Source organism: Eucyclogobius newberryi, unplaced genomic scaffold (assembly GCF_026437365.1).
Source record: "Eucyclogobius newberryi isolate DKJ021-1_F unplaced genomic scaffold, fEucNew1.0.hap1 SCAF_1, whole genome shotgun sequence".
Taxonomy (NCBI): domain Eukaryota; kingdom Metazoa; phylum Chordata; class Actinopteri; order Gobiiformes; family Gobiidae; genus Eucyclogobius; species Eucyclogobius newberryi.
The window spans coordinates 34,828,070-34,849,165 of NW_027315723.1; the positions used below are offsets into that span (position 1 = coordinate 34,828,070).

At 39.2% G+C, this 21,096-nt stretch overlaps 1 protein-coding gene across 12 annotated transcripts in view; it reads right to left on the reverse strand.

Annotated features, from left to right (window-relative positions):
* Positions 1-21,096, reverse strand: part of nrxn3b (neurexin 3b) — a 449,304-nt gene that overhangs the window by 25,076 nt on the left and 403,132 nt on the right. For 8 of the 12 annotated variants that reach the window (XM_072444640.1, XM_072444588.1, XM_072444579.1 and 5 more), the window contains 2 exons: positions 19,458-19,547; positions 16,139-16,449 (listed from right to left, as the gene is read on the reverse strand). In XM_072444640.1, coding sequence (XP_072300741.1) covers positions 16,139-16,449; positions 19,458-19,547 — 401 coding nt within the window. The remainder of the gene's footprint in view (positions 1-16,138; positions 16,450-19,457; positions 19,548-21,096) is intronic. The other 4 variants (XM_072444649.1, XM_072444613.1, XM_072444604.1 and 1 more) reach the window with 1 other exon arrangement.

The window sequence follows — 21,096 nt, forward strand, 5'->3', positions numbered from 1 at the left end:
ATTTTCTCTTCACAGTTAGCCTTAATTAAAAACAAATTGTGAAAAAGTACACATGCATTTGGTGCCAAAGGCTGCATGTCCTGCTGTTAACCTCAGCCTTCCACTAAGAGACCGTTTACAACATAATGAGCAAAGCGAGCACACTAGCCGGGTCAAAGTACCACGTTAAATATCTCCCTGAATCTAATATTGATATTTTTACAGAGCAGACTTGGTGGGCCTTTCGGAGCGACCTCCTATCGTCAGCACATTTCTTTTAAAGAATTGGAAATAGCCACATTTAATTTGCTGGCTGATGCGTGTTGGTCTTCAGCAGAATGCCTCATAAGTACACAGTGGGTTCTCAAGGACCTGCCTCCGTACACAGCGCCAGGCGAGGGTTGCTGGCTCACTGCAAAGTCTAATTGCCCCGTGGCCATAGGCAGCCACTTCCAGAGCAGGGCCATTCATCTTCCCACGAAGCAGGAAATGGTGACCGGCCCTGATCCTTAATCACCCCCCTGCCGCAGCGCACAAGGTCATCAGGGATACGGGGCGACAACGCACACGCCTGCCCCGGACGGGAACAGGGCGCCAAGTGAGGGACAGGTGCGTTTCACAATCAGAGACATTCGAGAGGCACAATTGTACTGGAGATTCTGATGAACAAACCTTGACGATATGGAATTAGGAATGTGTTGTTTATCATCAGATTAGAAATAAATTATTCTTATTGTGCTCACATGATCCAGTTAGTTATGTTGCTGTGACCTGTCTGGTCATTGTCTGGATTTAAACTGATGTTGGTTCTGTTTTCCTCCTTAGAGCGGTTGAACAACAGTGCCACCTGCAGTTAAACAGAGCTATATCCCAGTGTGAGAGAGTTAGTGAGCCCCCTCGTCCCGATTCACAGTCCGATGAGCGCAATTACGTCACAGCAGCATCACATCACAGACATTACACAGAAGGCCCTTGAGAAACTATTGTGCAATTACATGAGAAGACCTAATGAACTTAATCAGATTACGCGAGCACAATGAAAAGTGTATTTTAATTCTAATTTGATGATTGCCAAACATAATAATTCATGAACTACAAACAGGTAATCATGACAAACAAGTTTAAGACTGAACAGCAAGTTATTTAAATGACACAAAACACAAACCGGCAATGTTTTGTGCAAGCTAATTCAAGAACTTTAGGGCAAAGTAGATTTGAGTAAAGTTGAGTGTCTAGCTTCTAGCTTAACATACTATAAATATCTAAGTAGCTTATTAAGGTTGCTTTAATAAAATCTTTAAATTAACTAGGAAATAAAAGTAAAAAAAGAAGAAGCTTTTATAACATGTTAGTTACAGTGAGACTAAGACTGAGATTCAGATGAAACTTTATTCATCCCACAATGAGGAAATAACAATAAATATCAAGAACAGTAGGAAAGTTATATATGTATAAAAAGTATAAAAAATACCATTATAATACAATGCAATAATCTAACAATAGAACTAGAATATTAGAGTATACTTTGAATACAGCTGAAATATAAAAAGCCTTAGAAATACTCACATATAACACTGTGCAAGTACCAAAATATTATCTACAACTATTATAAGCAAGTGTCTCAGATTATATTTACGTGACATTTTTAAACAGTTGACCTTACTAATGACCATACTTTCTAATGAAAGGTCGTCTATTGCCATGTGTTAAGTCGTGGTGTTTGTAATGAGAGCTCACACTTGGATCCTGGTGGAGCGTGTTTTGATTTGCCTTTTCAATCCATTTCAATATTGCCAAGTTTCTCACCGTCAAAGGCTATTACGAGTTCAAGGCTGCGACGCCAAATGAACGTAGGCGTTATATAATGGATGCTGCCGAAAGGTTTGCCTTTCAGAAATTAGCCAGAGGTCCCTTTTGGCTTGTGTTTGTAATGAGCGCAAAGCAAATTAAGCAGTCGATTTGAAGCTGTTTTAGTAGATTAAAGTTGAAACGTAATCACCAACCAGCGAAAGCATTTATCTTTACCATTACACTCGTCTTAGGATGCGGCTTCCATGCGTGCACACGGGCAACCTCGTCTTTGCTCTGCGCAATTATCATCTACTTATGGCGATTAAGTGCATAAGGCCTCAGTGAAGTTTGAAGCCATTCTCAGCGGAGGCTAAAGTAGAAACATAAGCAGGCTTTGCTAACAGTTCAGCCGAGCAATGGAACAGAACAGTTAATTGCAGCTAAACATCAAAGCTCGCAGTCTGAGCAATGCAGAGTGATATTCAATTGAGACGGGCCTATGCAGATGGAGCGGAAGGGATGGGATCATTTATAGGACGACAGAAAAATACAAATATAAAAGGATTGATCTGGTTTGTGCATAATATCTTGAGCTATACACAACAAACAGAAGGTTCAACGTCTTGCATTTCAAACTATATTGTTGTAAGTGGACATAAAAGCTGGCGTATCTGATTTTCAAAGCGTGAAAGGAGGAAGTAGATATATAAACCAGTCTTGTACAGCTCTCACAATCTCTTTGATAAGTCACCTAAATTCACATGCATTTTTTTTTTTTTTTTTTTTATAATTTGCAATGACCTTTTGAAACCAAATCCTGTCTCCCACTGATTTCAGATGAGAGTGATTGACAGGTGATTTACTGTTTGAAAAGAGTAAACTATAACACAGAGTAGGAGGAGAGTGACTGTGAAGAGGTAAAAGAAGTCATTCAGAGGAGGTTTCTTCTGAATTTGAGAGACAAATTAGCGGCTGTTGACACTGGGAGTATATATTACTACTGCGCAATTAATCCAATCTTAATTGAGATTCAGTCATTTGTTGGACTTTTTAATTAAGAAGTCCACAGTCAGTTCTCTGTTGGTAAAGCAGAATTCAGATTTTTTTTGTGTGTTGAATGACAATGATTACTAAGGGTGTTCTGTTTACGCTCAGGAAGGATATTTTATTCATAGGCATTTTTATTTGAAAATAATTGAAAATTTAGAGGAAAAAACCTTGATAATGAACAAGAACATGCACAGTTTTAGAACAGCCTTTTCAGTGAACAAGTTTGCAATCATTCAACTGTTTTACAATGAGTTATGGTCAGCAGATCACGGCTTTTGTCTGCTTTAAAATGCTTTAGTTGGGTAAAAGTTTGAATATACAGCTTTAAGAGCCTCTCACAGGAGTAGTTTTAGATTCAGGGGAAAGCGCAGGAAGCCCAGGAGCTGAACTCTGTACTTTCTACCTGCCCCAACAGCTTTAAGTTAAACATACACAGACGCTGAATTGGCCTCATTCACTCACAAAAGGCTAAATCTACATAGTTAAAATGCATCAAGGGTTAGCAGTAGATGTCTTCATATCGTTCAAAGCCTCATCGCTTTCCCAGTGGAACAAGGCGTGAAAAGTGTTAGGACTTCCTCCAAAAGCATCCAACTACACTCATTACTCTGCTCAAGGCGCTGCTCTTGATGTATACTATTTATAATTTAACATTACTGGGAATTTTCCGCGCGCTGGTCGGACTAAATGATGAATGTCAATTTCATATTTAATCTGAGAGTGGTGCAATGTAAAGGACATGACATGATGAACCCCGGGCTGAGAACAAGCTCCAAGGCAAAGGCGAGCATTAAACTACAAACAACAGTGTAAATGTTTTAAATATCATCTCAACTTCTTTGGTGGCAATTGAGCATGATCTGAATCGAGAGGCTGGGTTTTGCTTTATAGCGACGCTTCAAATACAGTTACAACATTTCTTTATATATATATCAAACACAAATTTAACTCGATATACAGAGGAAAGTACATTTGAGGAATTACACTTGCAAATACTTTAGTTTGTTACTGATACAACAGACAAGCTTCCACAAGATGTCTGTGTAATCCAATTGAATTCTGTCAACTGGGAAAACGTTTTTAAGAGTGAAAATATTTCGCCACTCATCCAGGTAGCTTCTTCTGTTCTGATTAGTGTCCATATTTGATTTCGATACCACAATGATAGTCATTTCTTTATGTTACCATGCGTTCTCATACTAGTTTTGATAGAGATCAGGATCATTGTAAAACTGTTCCGGAAAGGTAACGTTATGGTTTATGTGATTTTTTTTCAGTTTCTATACTTGCTCAAATTAGGCTAGTTTTTCTATTAATGCTTGTATCAAATAGTATCTGATTTTTGACACTTTTTGACAACTCTAGTTCTGACAACGGTCTAGTAAGTCACTGCCATAAATATCAGTTTCATTCCGTAAGACATATATTCAAAAAACAAAAATAAAACTGCCTTAAATATCTGTCTGAAGGGATGTAGAACTGAATTTTCTTTTAAAGCTTTTCCACAACAAACAACCTTAGGACACATCACTTTCCTGACAATTTAAAACATAGAAACCATTAAAAAATCATTTTTCTAATTCACCAAACGCGTCTGCTTTTTCGAAAGAGGTTTTATGCACAAACACTCCATTATGCCAGTTACTTAAGTACTCACACTGATGCATCTATTACAGCTCAAAATACAAATGTTTTTACCTGGTTCATGGATAATCTCTTATCATTCTTCTACTGCAACAAACACAAAAATGTCTGTGTTTTCCAATGACATTTTATGCAATACAGTTCTTTCCGTTACTTTAAATACTCGTTGCAATTTCATTTTTAAGGTTATTATCTTACACCCACAATCACTGCTATATTGTGTTTTTAATATATCATTACTCCAATAAAAATAAGATAATAATAGACCATTTTCATTTTCTGAGGAGTTTTGACCTCTTGTGGTGGAGAAAAGCCTTTGAATATATTTATGTATTCAGCTGCGGATTCTACTCGGCTGTCAAGGAGCTCAGCTGACATGAAGCAGAAATTGAATCCCAGAAGGTTATAATCAATAATCATGAGCGCATCGCAAGAATATGATACAAAGATCTATACATTTAGGTTTGCAATGCACACATCTATTATGCCATGTTTAATACGACAGTGAAATGGGACAGTCTGCAGCCCCGTGCTAAGCCGCGCTAATCGCATCACACAGCTATCAGTGTTCGCCAAAGACAGATGGAATTAATATTGATCTCCTCATGCAGCCTTCATCAGAACGCCTCGCAAATGTTCCAATGTGAAAACAGGAAGAAACGGCTTCAAATCGTAACAGAAAAATGAGCAACGTTTTAGCGTGTCAAAGCGTCGGACTTCAAAAACTCAATATCAACTACCTTGTGAAGTGTAGAAGAAAGGAAAAAGCATAGACAGAACTTTTACTTTTGTAATAGTTTTGTTCTGGGAAGCGTTGTGTTGAGGAAAAAATAAAAAAAAAAGTTAATTACAAAGCAGCAAGAGAGAAGGATGTCACAGTATTCTCACGACTTTTCAAAATGACTTGGCAATGGATTTAATACCAACTGTTCCACTTTGATAGGCCACGTTCAGCGGAGGCACAGGATTGATTACATCTGCCGGAGAAATTGGGGAAGTAATCTGAAAGTTAAACACAGTACTATGATTCTGAGCTAGTTGAGGGGGGAAATACTAAAAAGGAATAGAAGAATTGGTGGTGTAAGTGAAGCCTGTGTGGATGCATTGTGCTTCTGCTGTTGACAGTTCCAAACCGGCTAATCACGCTCATGTTTCACGTGTTGTGTTATTATTCTGCTATTTTAGTTTACTCTGCAGCGGGGGGGCATAGAGTGTGTTGTGTTGGCTAACCCCAATAATACATAAAACAAGATTAATGTGAGAAGGGAGAGAAACGCAAAGCTGTTCAAGGTTTCTCCTCTGAACATGTGAGGATTATCTTTGGTTTCCGGCTGATCTATTTAAAGCACCTGGCATCTTTTACCCATGCATGCTCTGAAGGAGGCGGAGCATAGCACATTAGGCTTATTTTATTTAATTAGTGCCACGGATGTTTTTTGTTCGCTCTTTAGTTGATATTTTTTTTAATGATCTTGATTTAGACCTAACTTTAATTTGGTGACCTACAGAACCTTTCTAATCCAATTTACTCTATTGTTTGAGTGGTTAAAAGTCTTCAAAATGGCGCAGGAAACAGGAAACGGAAGCCCACGAATGGCGCTGTATAAATGACGCTGGAGCTTTACGAGAAAGTGTCAAAATTACAAACCAAAAGCACAAGAAAAACATATCTATTGTTCAATTTTAGTCAATTTGGTGTAACCCTCACTGCAGTATATTTTCTTATAAGTAACTCCTTTAACTGTCTCTCCATTGGTCCATAACCAGTCAGAGCAGCCTATAGACACTGTAGGGACGTGGCTTCCTCCTCCAGCCTTACTCACAAACATCCCCTGGTTGTGTCAGTGACAAGACAGCGTGTCTACTCTCACATAAGCCTTCCCCCGGGATCTATAAGCTGTTGTGCCACTTGGGGGGGACATCCATTACAACACCCCTGTGGTTCTTCGTCCCCGGAGCTGGAAACTGGTGCACACACTGAGAGACAAACTGCCCCAAACACATCCAGGAACATGAGATCGCCACCGCTGCATGCTGGGAAGTCTAATGGACACTGCTCATGTACATGTTGTGTTTTTTGCAGCGAGTGACATGAAAAATGCATAGGGTCACAGCGAGCTTTGCATAGTGTATGTACGGAGCCGACAAAGCAGGACGCCGGTGCATGACTGGACTGAAATGGGATTGTCATGTTGGGGAATCGTAATAGGAAGAGCGGCTGCGTCCTCCTTTGGCTTTTTTAGGTAAACATATTGACATGTTTGCTTATAAAGATGCAGAATGTACAAAACACAACTGCACATAATTATACAATGTTGTGAATGATAAGTAGCTTGGTAAAATGTGTACTTGATTACTAAGTCTCCCGTATGAAATAGAACAAGAAAAAGTGGTAATCTGTGTGGATGTGTATCAATATGTAATTATATTTTTCAAATTTAAAACACCTGGTTCAATAGTTTGCTTTTGCTTGAATGGTGTAAGTTTCAATGCAAATCTAAACATTACAAACATAATAGGGAGATTTTCCATTGTTAATGAATAATCGTGATTTCCGGACTATACGTTTTTTCATAGTTTTGGCCGGGGTGTGCGACTTATACTTGTATACTTATACTCCGGAGCGACTAATATGTGATATTATTTGTTATTTCCACACTTGCAACCGCATTTCATACTCCAGTGCCACTTATATATGTTTTTTCTTCTCTATTATGCATTTTTAGGCTGGTGCGACTTATAGTCCGGAAAATACGGTTTTGAAGACACAATATGATCATAGAAGAATAATCATGACCATTTTAGAAGCTAAATTATGTTCAATGTGTACTTAATGTAAAATGCTTTTATAGCTGGGTTTTTATCTCACATTTTCTTCACTTTATCATACAGTAAGTTTGATTTAATAAAGCTGCTCATACAAGGAATTATGATCTCTTTGAGTAAAGCATTTTACTGTTTATGCTGTGTCAATAATTGTGACTAAGTGTAAAACCCTAATTTCTTCTTCACAACATCAAAATTTGACACGATGACATTTCCACTGTAAATGAAACAGTACATAGTCATTTTGCAATCTTTTTTTTATCGCAATTTGCTTCTCAAAAACAAATTGTGGCAAATTGTTTCATTTTGTTCACAGAAATTTTAATCAGCCCGATTTAACCAGCAGTTATCAGATTATATTCAAATTTGACTTCCTCGCTAAAATTACGCTCAGCACCACACTCCGACCTAACAGCGCTTCCTCTTTCATTAGCATAACGCGCCGTAAGAGTCTTCATTTAGCAGCGCTCGTATGCAGATGAGAGAAACAGAGAAGCGGGGAAGACGGTGCCTTTCGCTGCATATTTTGTGCTAATGAGCTGTACACCTCAGCGGGGTCACCATCACTCTGCCGGCTCCTAATTGGTCCAACAGCGCTAACAGCAGACCTCTAGGATTCATCTCCCATAATGCGCCAGGAAATCACAGCCCGGCGTCGTGCAGAGTGGGCCGGAGAAACAGAGGGAAGTGAAGAGCAGGGAGCGAGGAATGTGCTGGTGTTTGACCTTTTGCACTCAAAATGTTTCGTTTTTTTTTTTTCTTCTTTTGGATTCATACGTTAGCAGAAATGTGTAATCGATCAATAAAGACGTATCCAAACCGAAACTATTGAACTGTTGAACTTGTATGTTGGCAACACTCAATATCCAGCTTGTGTTGAATTATTGCTTTGCCTAGACTCACCAACCGGTCAGTTTAAAGGTCATATCTGTGGAAGAATACATGTTTTCAATGGTATTTTTTAAGCACTATGAACAAAAGGTTGATATGTTTAGTGAATTAAATAGAGCATTTTTGGCATAGATTGATGTGCTATGAGATTAAAGGCGTAAACCCTAATCAGTCTCATTGGTCATTCATTATTCCTTCTGCACTGGGAGTGTCATCCTCACTTTCTAAAGCTAGTAAAGAATAAATACGGCTTGTCCTTCACACTAAACTCCAGCAGTCTTCCAAGCCTCAGAAGAACCACACTATCAAATCACTCCGCATGTCAGTTCGATGTAACACTGACAGGGGAACGAGGAGAAAAAAGTCCAATTAAGCCACAAACAATTTACCTCTCATTTTCCCTCGACTTGAAGCGCCCGGTGCAGCTTGAACATGATGGACGCGAGCAATTTCTAAAACACGGCAGCCCTGCAAATCACTTAGAGTGCCTTTCCCTACGGTACGCTCGAGATTGCAGCCTACCCCCTCGCAGTGTTCCCTCTAATTGTTCCCAAACATCTTGGGCCGGCGGCGCGAGTTAATTGAGTATGCGCATGACGCTGATCTCCCAAAACGAAGCACCCAAGATCAGAGCTGCAAGCGGAAATCCACGGTGCGCTTCAATTGGAACGCAACGGAGAGAAATATTTGTAGTATACAACGCTTTATTCAGAATGTTTAGACTACACGTGGGCTCCTTTGTATCAGTATTTCAGATTGTATAATGTATTTGTGTTTTCTTTCACATGAATGAGTGTTTTAATGACTCAAATGCAAAGTTAAAGGTTAATTTAGCTTAAACATCGCTGACTTTTACTGCATATTTAAACAGCCTCATTCGTCTCACCCTGGCTTTATCTATCTGCACACACCAGAAATGTGAATGTTGACCAAACTATTGTCATGCATTTATTTTATATATTTCTGTGTCATACTCATCATATGGGACACGATATTCTTCCTGTGTACTTTCTGTGTACTTATCTGTGAACTGGTACAAACAATCTTAAAGCTGACGTCATGCCATTTTATCAGACCCAAGCAACAGCGATATAAAACACACTGTGGAAGGGGAATTTCAGCTGCAAGACGAAACAACATGCTACTGTTTTGCCTGTTTTTCCCTGTTTGCATCAAATAAAGACCTTGAGAACGATCCTCGCATCTCGCAGTCTGTTATAGACTAAACTTCAACAGAAAGCAGTTTAATTTTTGACAAAACTGCAGGAGACAGTCATTCTGAAGCCACATCTGTTCCCAAGCAGTACAACTTTGCACTTAAGCATTAGGAATAAAACTACTTCCTGGCTATTTACTCCAGTGGTGGAGGTTTTTTTGTTTTTTCCTATTGTATGCACTTGGAATGGCCTTGTGTACGAACTGTGCTCTACATGCCTTGCCTTGTGCTCGTTTTTAGGTGCTCCTACTGTATAATTATCGTTAAAAAACATGTGTGCGACAGCAAACCAAGATTTTTACTCACTGATGATTGAAGGAATAAACTAAGTATGGCTTACTGCTCCTGCATTTGAGATACTTGACTGAACTAAACATATTTTGCAAGATTCCAGAAGGTACAGCAGACCTAGCAAATTCAGAACTGTGAATAAAACAACTTCCTGGCTATTTACTCCAGTAGTAGACGATGGTGTGACCCTGTGTTCACTCGATTACTAACATTCAAAGACAAACATGCGAGGATAAATCCATGACTTAAAATGTTGTCAGGGCTTGTAACAGCGACGGCCTTCCTGCAACCAGCCATCTGTGCGAGGATGAATGCAGGAAAAAAACTAACATATATGTAGCTTACCTCTCCAGCATTGGTACTAAAAAGTATAAATTGTTGCGCCAGACACTGTGAAACTTTGACTATTTTATCAAATATTTTATTCAAGATGCCAGAAATTGTAATTGTTGAGCCAGTCATGTAAAAAAAAAAACATTTCCAGATGATTTCACTCCATTTGACTATTTTCACACACTTTCCTTGACATACTTAGAATCCACCCCAATCTTGGGTTTATCTGTCTTCACACAAGCCGTTTTCTTTTCACACTCTGAGACAACACTGTGCAGTGGGGTGTGAACAGCCCGTCCAACAGCCTCTTGTTCCTGCCCCCAGCGGCCCACCTGACCCATCCAAGTATCCACAAAAACTCCACCTCCGAGATGGGGATAGAAACCTGTCGTCGAGCAGCATGTATCCCGTCGGAGCCATCATTAATTAAGCGTGAGATTGGCTCTCTCCACTACCCCGCCCCTGTCTACCCCGTTCCGTTGATCCCTTGGCGCCCTGGGATTCAACACTTCTCACCTCCGCCAGGAAACAGCCAGAATTGGGTCTCCGAAAATAGACGTGAGGCTGATTCCAAATTCAGTGCACACACACACGCCTCAGCGCTACAGCCAGTCCAGGCGGTGTCAGGTGCCTATAGCTCACTTTGAACACTGCAGTACATCACTAACGATAGCTCAACTCCCTCTACGCCCCTATACTACCCTGAGGGGCGGAGAAATCTGCCAAGACAGGGCAAGTTCCTTCTCTGCACCTCTCAAACCGGCGTAGTTGACATCCGTCGAGGGAACTGTGAAATTAAAGGGCCTGGCAAATGAAATTCTGTGGCACAGCGGCGTGAATCAAAGCAGACATCGCCATGGGTACGTAGGTGTAGATGAAAAATGTATACTCAGTGCAAGGAAGGGGGAATTTGGGGAACTTCTGACCCTGGTAAAAAAGAAAAGAAAAACTTTGGTCCTAGTTTGTCTTTTGTCTTTGTAGTTTTCAAACTTTTTGGTAAATAAACCGAAACATTATAGTTGTGACAAGAGGGACACACTATTCAAATGTTTATAGGTGATTTTTGTTTTTAATTGTTATTTGCTATGGCAAGTTTTTTCATCACTGTGAAAAAAATTCAAAATCTAAAATAATTACATAAAAAAATAAATAAAGAAAACCTAAAAATACATGTGACTTACTTCAATAGAATGAATATTAATCAAAACTAGATTTTTTGGTTAATATTCATTCATATTCAGAGGTACGAAATGTATTGAAGCTTTCAGTTTATAGAAGACACTTTGAAGACATTTCACAAGATATTTTTTTCATAACTCTAAAACCCACGGATAGGGAAATATTTCAATGTTTTGTTTAGTCTAGTTAGTTGTTTCTAGCCATAAGATTTCACCAAATAGTTTGTTTGTCAGCCAGGTAAACTTGTTGACATTGCTATCTTCTAAAATAAACTATTAAAACTAGGAGGTAGGGTACGATGTTAGAATGGACGGACAGTCACTCCGTTGCTGCCAAGACTTATCTTGAAATATAAAGTTTTACCCACAAAATCCCCAAAAATGAGGAGAAAAGATGAGCAAACATGGAAAACTCAACACTGGTGATGCTACGGAAAGTAAACAAATCAAGGTTCTCTGCGGCAGCCTGCCTCACAAGCTAACGAGGCTAACATGGCTAACACAGCCAGATCCACGCCGGTAAACAAGGCTCCCTCCCTGAAGTGGAGTCTCCAAGCTCGAACTTGTCAGAAGGAGGAGGTAAGATCACCTCAAACCAACTGGCCATTATGATGCATAAACTTAAAAGTGGAATGCAGCATGATATGGCAGTGGCTGAAGTGAGAAAGAGGATTAGCGCGGCGCCAATCTGATCAAAGGGAATCTCACATAAAGGAGTCAAATGGAGGGAGCACACATAGGTGAGGCTGAGCAGCATATTTCCAACAATACAGATGACACTGGCACTGCGGGCTGAGGTAGTGGCACTGTGGAAGTATGAAAAGTAAGATCTCGCAGGAACAATAAGAGTTGTAGGAATACCAGAAGGAGAAGAAGGTAAAACTACTACAACAAAGCCTGATTATGAGGTTTTTTAGCCACCATGGTGTACAGGGGAGGTTAGTCCATTGTGGGGATTGGAGCCAGGAGCGGCCAGGGAGTTTTCAGGGGCCCTTCATTAGAAATGGACTTCCTCCTACTTCTTTCGGGTTCGGCACGTTTGCAGCATTAACCCCTTTTGTTTTCTATGTTGTCCATTCATCTGTTTCCTGTTTTTGTAGTTCTTGGGTTTATTTGTTGAGTTCGACCAGAGAGTTTAAGCCACTCGGGAATTATTAATAGCAATAACCAATGGCATCAGATGTTTTTCATGTGGCTTCCTTTCACGTTAACGGCATATTGAACCCAATTAGGCGATCAAAAATGTTAACCAAAATGAAAAAAGCAAGAATAGTTATCATGTAGTCGTGCTATTCATCATACAGGGTCAAACACAGGAGTGGAGTTTCAGTTTTGCCCTCAGGCCGAGAGGCTTTTGAACACAGTTTTGAATGTGAAGAAGAGGAGGGCATATGTGCACAGGTTATGGGAGCTATTGATGGAATGGTTACTGCTCTGTTGAATGTGTATGCTCCTCCAGGGAATGATATTGCCTTTGATACAGATAATATGGACTTGAATGACTGTGAATCACTCGGAAAGAACCCTGGTCTGTGGCGGCGATTAGATTTTCACTGGACGTGTCGAGCTTGTGAGGCACTGGAGGAACAACGTGAAGAGAGTTATGTGGACTAATGAGAAGCATAGGACCGGTTGATTACGACTTGTATGTTTTCTTTTTCCCCCCCAGTCTTTCTGTTTGTTTTGTTTATTTTTAAAAAATGAAAAAAAGCTGAGATGCTTCAAACAAGTCAAGTTGACACAGAAGAAGCAAGGTTAGGTGAGGTAAGCTAGACTCCATCAATATTCCAATCTTGAAGCGGATGTCCTTATTCTGGGTTGAAGAATTGAAGCAAGCCGACCCCAGTTGCATTACTAGACAATATATAAACCTCCTTAGGGGAAACTACTTCCTTCTAAAGAAATATTAAGAGTTAAGATCCTCTGTCTGAAACCACACAGGGTCTAGAGTGCTTGGCATCACATTTTTCAACTACGAACATTCCTAAATTCGTCAAAAGTTGAGAAATAAGTTGCTTGTTGTGGAAAAAGTTTGAATGCAGAACATATGTCTCCATCCTGCTATTGACAAACAGTATCGCTTCATCATTTCACCCTGAAAAGAAAAACGCTGCACGTATTGACTACCCTTGAAATGAATAGCGTATAACTCAAAAATGCTTTTTTACCAGTGCGATCTGACTTGACCTTGTAGGAGAATGAAAGGGACGTCTGTGTAATGTGTCTGCGATTACTGAAGTCGTGCAGGTTTACAAAGATTTTCAACTCCGACTCATGACAGCTTGGGGTGGATTTTTCCTCAGATTACAGGGTTTTATGTAGCTTGGAATAGGTTGTGTTCACGGTCTAGAGTCGCAAAATGTCAGATTCACGATGTCAACGCCACAGATAGAAGACGTGGGGACATTTTTCTTTTTGTCTTAAAGGACACATATCGGGAATTATTTGTATCGTTTTTGGCCTTTAAACATTCAGTTCTGCTTTGGCACAGTATTTTCAATTAGTCAAGCATTCCCTCATCAGGATTGGTGTTAGCACAGCATCTACTGGCAGCAGAGGAAATTACCATGGGAAGTAAAACAAAAGCTAGCTTGCTCCCGGCATACTCATACAAGCATGCCGTTGAAACAAGTGTGAATTAAGTGAAATCATCTCTTCTTGATGTGTTAGACCACGGGTAAAACCTCAAAAAAGTTGCATAATTGTGTCATTAAAGGTACTTTTAAGGTAGGGGGTTTGCTATCTGCTTTTCAATGTATTTTTTGTGCTACAAAGCGGATAATTGGAAGCAAAGCAATAACTCTCCATGGACACGAGCAGGTAATGAGAGGAATTATCACCACACACCAGGACAAAACATCTGCAATAATGAAAATTTTGCAGCAGATTCTACTAAAGGATTTTTAGCTGCCCAACACGTCCATTACAAATCACTCTGCACTGAAACTGATAAAGACATACCGATGACACATGAGGCCATCGACGCCACACGCACTCTGCAGTTAAGGTGAAGAGCGCGAAAGCAGTAGCATGACGAGTGCTGACTGAAGACGGCCAAGAAGGAGACTTACGACTTCAATATGAACAACAAATCCGTGGTTCAATTTCTCCTCTGGGTGCTACTGGACAGCGGGACGTGATTACTTTCCAAGAAGTGAGGTAGCATTCATGGGCTTGGACAGTTTGAACAAAAAAATCCCCCAAAACACGAAGTTGTGAGTGTGACAGATAAAGAAGTGGTATGTTTTGTACACGCAGGTGAAAAGCGGCGCTCTAGTCTGCCTTTGAATGAGGAATAAAGAAGGGTGACCTTGACTGATCTGGCGGGGAAAAAGGCAGCTTAGCCGACAGTCTGCCACCAAAGTGTCAGTACAGATAAATATGCAGTGATCTGACACAAAAGAGAAGTATCTTTTCATGTGGTCTATGGTTTAGGTTTGTAGTCAACGAAAGGCATTTTGGTCTCGCATACTAGCTTGTTTTGCATTTTCTCAATTGCACAAATATCCATCTATGCGTTGAACTTTTTTGCAGATTTGTGTTTGGAGAGAGGGAACTGAATCTACAATAATATACCATGTACATGTTCAACAGTTAGAAATGTGTATACAGGCCACGGGTCTGTTGTGGAAAAATATAATCTGGCCCTTTGCTTTTAAATTTTCAATTCTATTTGAATTTGATTTAGTTCTAACACACAAAGTCAGCCTGACACAACTCCTTTTTGCCTGGAAATTTACATGTCTGGACGTCCTGGAGTGACTAGGAAGTCCCAGGGCCAGTTCAAGTTCAAGACAGCAAGACCTGTGAATTGAATTAATGCAAATGTTATCTACTGTCTCCTTCTTTAAACCCCTGTTCCTTTGTCCCTTTGTACCTGAGTGGTGAACTTTCCGTGTGTGTTGGGTCATGTGACTAATGTGTATAAATAAGGAGGACCTGGGACTTGGGGAAAGGATTCTGATCATGTAATGTACAAGAGAGAGAGAAACGCCTGATTAAATCACCTTAACATTGAGACAAAGCAACTCGCTTCCTTGCCTCATTTTTGCCATTACAGGTCTGATTTACAAAACAGTACATGAAACTCTGACTCTGACAGAACGCAGTGACAAAACCAAACTTCACGAACATAGACAAATTTTCAATTTGTAAACCCCTTCGTGCACACTCCAGACACATTTCCTCCTTACGGATCACACCTGGAGATCTGCACACGTGATCCCGCCTCCTCCACTCCTCCATTTCCATTTAACCATGTACAGTAAGATCAATGCAAAGTGAGTTATGAATGAGATTTAGAGAAACATGAGCCGATAACGAGCCGACACAGAGGGAGGAGCAGAGCGTCGCTGCAGCAGAGAAACAGGTGCGTGATCTTTAGTGAATGCTCTCCAAACCCTAACTATTTATGTCACATGATGTACGTGCACGCAAAAGTTTGAGGGCATCAAGGAAAAACAACAACAGGGCTTTACATTTACTTTTTTCCTTACTGGCCACTGTGTCACTTCCTTCTCTCTTTAAGTTACAAAGTTAGTTGATTCTATGTTGCTTTTTAACTTTTTTTTTAAAGTCACGGCACACTATGGTACATCACCTACTAAAGTATTACCATTTTAGAGGAAAACAGTGGTTATATAAACTGATGTAAAAATGTGTCCATGCTGTGTCTGGTTCCTTAGATTTGGTATTGATGACTGTTTGGATCAGAGATTTGGTCAGGACTCAATTAAATCCATGTATGAATTTTTTAACTGAGGCACATCTGGCAATATCTCAATGTATTAAACTGGCTGAAACTGGCTTACAAGACAGAACTAAGACAACTATGCATACAATTCAAGTGGCACGAGAGACTCAATGTGTTAGAAGCCGAAATGAAAGTCGCATTATGACAACATAAAGTTAATTTCAAGCATCTGATATTTCTACTTACCTGAATAGTGGGAGGAGAGCGCTGTTTCCTCGTGGTCGTCGTGGACAGCGTGGTTGTCGTCTCGATGAAGGTGGTGGACATTTCGGGGGGCACTGAGGTGGTGGTTCTCGCCCCTCCCCTGCTCGTCGGCACGTCCCCCACCAAGCGCACGCTCCCGTTCACCTTGATGTTAACGTGTCCCTCGGCGGCCATGTTGAGGACCTTAAGGCCGTTGTAGTAGAGGCCTGAGAGCTGACCCTGGTAGGGCCGCTTCCTGTCGTTGCCCCCGATGGAAATGGTGGCCTGGGTGTTGAAGATTGTCAGCTGTCGGCCTAATGTAGAAGAATGGATAGATCTTTTTAAAAACGTAACAATGTCAACTTGGAGTACACATATTTATGTTTATTTAGATTTTTGTCTACAGTATTCCAACAATTATCATCCCAAATCTTATTCCATTTTTTAGTCACTGGTCATTGAAGTAATAATGGCTCCCTTAAATGACTCTTAAATTGAAAATGAAATTCCTAATCATGTTAAGCCGTGGGCAAATCTTTTGGTTTTTCATGTTTTATATGCATTTCTAATTTAATATAGTGTAGTTTATGTGTTTTATTATTTCATTCCATAATTGTTTTTCCCCGGAACTAGTCAACAATATCTGAAAAGCCCTATTAAGTGAGTGTTATTGATATTGGGCTTTTCAAAACTAAATTGAATTCAGCATTTATACTTCTTTTACTCTGTTTCTTTAGCCAGAGACCAAGTGTTAGCCCTTTTATGTTCACATACTATTTTATCTCTTTATTTAATGAAATACATCTTTGCATTTCCAGTGCCTTATTTCTATGCCAACATTTGAAGTGTTTTCTTCAATTGCTCTCATTATCACATTTGTAAGCTGTAATCTTGTCCGTGAAAATGCATGCAAAGACTGTTAATATGAACTATTACTTCCAGTACACTTGCTTTTTGCTAGTGGAATCTAAACTTGAACAATTATTTTTCTAGACTTAGACAAATATGGAAGGCCAGCCGGAAAATATGCTTTGTTATGCACAAAACAATCACAAGTATTGATACATTTTGGTTAAATTTCCATTTCTTTAGGCTCTAAAAAAAATAAAAATGAAGACCATCTGTGTGACCAATATATATATATATATATATATATATATATATATATATACACACACACACAAGACCAGTGACAAAATGTTTGTGCAAATGCTTTGGAATGCTAACTGGATTATGCATACTGTAGAAGCTATATTCATTTACAAATCCTACTCCATTTATCAACACTTTATAAATTGCTTTACTGGGTTATTATTTATGCATGTGGTTGGAAAACAATGAGAAAATAACAAAACAAAATAAAAGCTGAGGTATTTTTTCATTTGCTCCTCTCCCCACTCTATTATAAATGATACAAGTGCAGGTACAAGAAGTGATACCGGAGAATGCATTATGGAACTTGTTAACTCTGGAGAACACTGTGCATAAATAACAGCTCTATGACACGGGACAATACGCATGCGGGTGCTCGGAAACGTAGAAAAATGAGCCGGAACACTTAATATTCTCTGGACACAAAACAGTGGACCAGTGTGCCTGAGTGATTAATAAATATGTATACTAACCGTGACATGTACGATAAAGCGTGCGCCGAACACGCTCACTGTACGTGTCATTAGTGGCGTCTAACTATCACTGTCAAAACATTGAGCTCATGCATTAATTATGAAACACACCAAACTTTCACAATATGGAATCTTAATTGAAATCTGGCTTGTATAATTTGCCGACATATTATATTGCAAGCGTGTGTTGGTAATAGAAGACAGGGAGTGACAGGGGCATTTCACACAGAAGCAAGAAATGAAGCGTGTGGATTTGGCATGCATTTGGAGACCAGACGGTTTAAGCGGTTGTTAAAGGGACTTTATAATCAGGTTAATAAGACATTTCAGCGCAGTCAGCTTTATGTGAAGTTTATGCTGATATTAAGTCAAACTTTTGTGGGCTGTAAATTGAGCGAGGTGTTGACTTGTTAATCCGGTCGCATTGATTGAGCGACTTTGGCAGTCGAGTTGTAGCTGTCAAAAAAAATCCCAATTATCTTTCCATCGGTAAACACGGCTCGAACATATGTGACATGCTCTGGGTGAAGTGCCGGCAGGAGACACACCTGCTGTTTAGAAAGTTTTCACAGGTAGAAACGCGCTGATTGGTTTGAGTTAAAAAAAGCCAATTTCCTTCACAACAAACCGACTACTTTTACAACACGGATGACGTCCGTCTAATAGTCAATTTGCTGTCATTTGGTTGTCAAAGGTTGACAAAAGTTTCTGGTTTGTTAATCCTGGGTTAACAAAATAAACTTGTGTTGTGTTTTTGCATTTCTAAAAATGCAGGGCTCATTATTTCAGAGCCACATTTCAACTAAAACAATAAAACATAGAATTGCTTTATTAAATAAATTAAACTCGGTCATGAGTCGACGACTGGTCCATGGGAGAAAATCAAGATGTTTTGACTCCAATGCAGAAGTAATTTTCAATCTGGTGGTACTGGCCTGAGAAATGATAATTTACCCTTCTCCAGACTTAAAATCTGTACCTCACGGTTTTGAAATTAGTGGTTTGTGGCTTTAAGATGAAGGTGGACAGCCGACTGTAAACCTGAATTTGAGTGTCTTTGAGTTAACCTATTCATAGATTTCATTTTTTTTATTGTTAATTCCTATTGCAACTTTTTCATGTTGTCATTACTCTGAACCCCATGGATAACATTAGTATTCCATTAACACTAGTAAATGTTTACACTTATTCTACAGAAATGAATAAAAATGGTCCACGACTGCCTTGTTTGCTTGCAATGCGACTTAGTTTTGACAAAATCATAAAGGCAACACCAGGCTCATTTTTCAATTGACAAAAATGTGTTTTTAAAATGTTTTTTTTCATTGGTAATGCAATTTTTATTTAATACATTTTTTAAACATATTTAATTTTATTTTTTAAAGTTGGCTTGAACCCAAAAATGTGTCATTTTTTTTTTTTTTTTGACAATGGTGTGTCCTTTACCCAGTCCCTTTAACTGGACACCATGGTTAAAGACATTTTTTAAAAAGATGATGATGACAAGAGGGCATGGGAAGTCAAAAAGTATAAAATAAGAGAAAGGAAAGCACTGGTTTGGTGCTGTACTGGTTTTGTTTAAGGTTTAATGGCTTCATTCTCCAAAAAGGTTGAGAAGGGGGGAACAAGCCGATGGAATGACAGATAAAATAAAAAACAAAAGGAACATTCTTGAAGGAAGGTCGACAGAGATTTACCTTTCTCCTGAAGCCAATCTTCTACTGGCCGGGTATATTTGAACGGGATTTTCTTATTTGCCATTTGATAGCGCTCAATGTCGCTGTTGCCTTTAAAGTTTGAGAGTTTGACAAACAGCTTGAGAGGACATGGCAACAGCAGCACACATCACACATTTATACATTGGTTTATGATCAAGTTTATCGTAGTTTATGATGATTTATAACAGCTTTATGAAGAGTTATGGTAGCTTTAAGTGTCATTTAATTCATATTTATATCATACTGCATGGATAATAGAAATACATCTTTACAGACACAACCTGGAAGAAAATGTTAGTATGAGAAAAACACTCAAAACACATCACTGCAATAAAACAATGCCTTGTTTCAAGAAGCAGGTTTAGTGCAAACTCAATGTAAGTTAAAGCCTATTCTGTCACCATGGCAACTGCTAGCCTGGTTTAAACCCTGAGTTTAGTCTCGATGGGCCAACATAAATGTTTTTTTACGTGCTGTGGTTTTCAACCCGAGACATATAATTGTTATTGTCTCGGATGATTTCAACTATAAGTCAAACAAAACAGCTGTCGTTTCCTTGGCCGGGCCGCTGGAACACAGCGAATCACTACATTTGATTTTTCACTTGATCAGTAATGCTATCTATCCCCTCACTGACAACATTTACATGGCCAGAAACTATAACTTGAATACATAGATAAGCCTATTATTAGATCAGATGAGAATAATTGGATCATTCAAAACACAAAGTCAGTAAATAAGTGGAACTTAAGAGAATACTTTTGTATTTGGCAAAAATAACTCCTCCAATCTTTAAAGGAACCGTATGTAAGATTTTGATTTAAAATTTCAAAAACATAACCTATCTGTGTCCCCAGATACAAGGTAAACAAATCAAAGGCTGTTGTAAGAATTGTAATCCTGCTTTATTCTTAATTACAAAAACATTGGCCGCAACAAAACAATTTGTTTGTCATAATCTGATGGTTTGGTTCTCAATTATCCAATAAGAAATCAGATTATTCACATCAGATGTAACATGTAACATGACGTGTCAAACTGATAGATCCAGAAATCAGATTATGATCAGATTTTTGGGGTGCATGTAAACATAGCTATTGTAGGATACATTTTTGTTAAATATAGATTGTGCTTCTGCCTGAAAACTCTGGATTGCATTCATTGTAGCAACCTTAAAAAGGTTTGAACCTGCTTTGTGAAACATGTCCCACATCTCTACAACAAATTAAACATTGCATCATAAACAAAGCAAAATTACACATTGAAAACATGTGTTAACTGCGTCTTTACGAGCACTATTTTCCTCCTGGACACCACCTGCTTTTCACATTTCAGGTTTGAGCGATGATCCTCAGGAGTTTGGGATTTGGAATAAAAGAAGCCTGCCGCCTGTAGCTCAGAACGGAACGAGGCAATTTAGAACAGCACAAACCTATTGAGAGGAGTTGAGGTGTCCCCGAGTGGCATAGTTTCGAAGAGGACAATGCATAGAAATGAGGTCATTACTCACATGATGGGAGGTCTTTTGGGGCCCTATTGCTATAACAACCCCAGCTACCCTAATCCACAGAGACCTCGAAATTACAGGTAAACTGGAATTACGGATAATAGAACATCT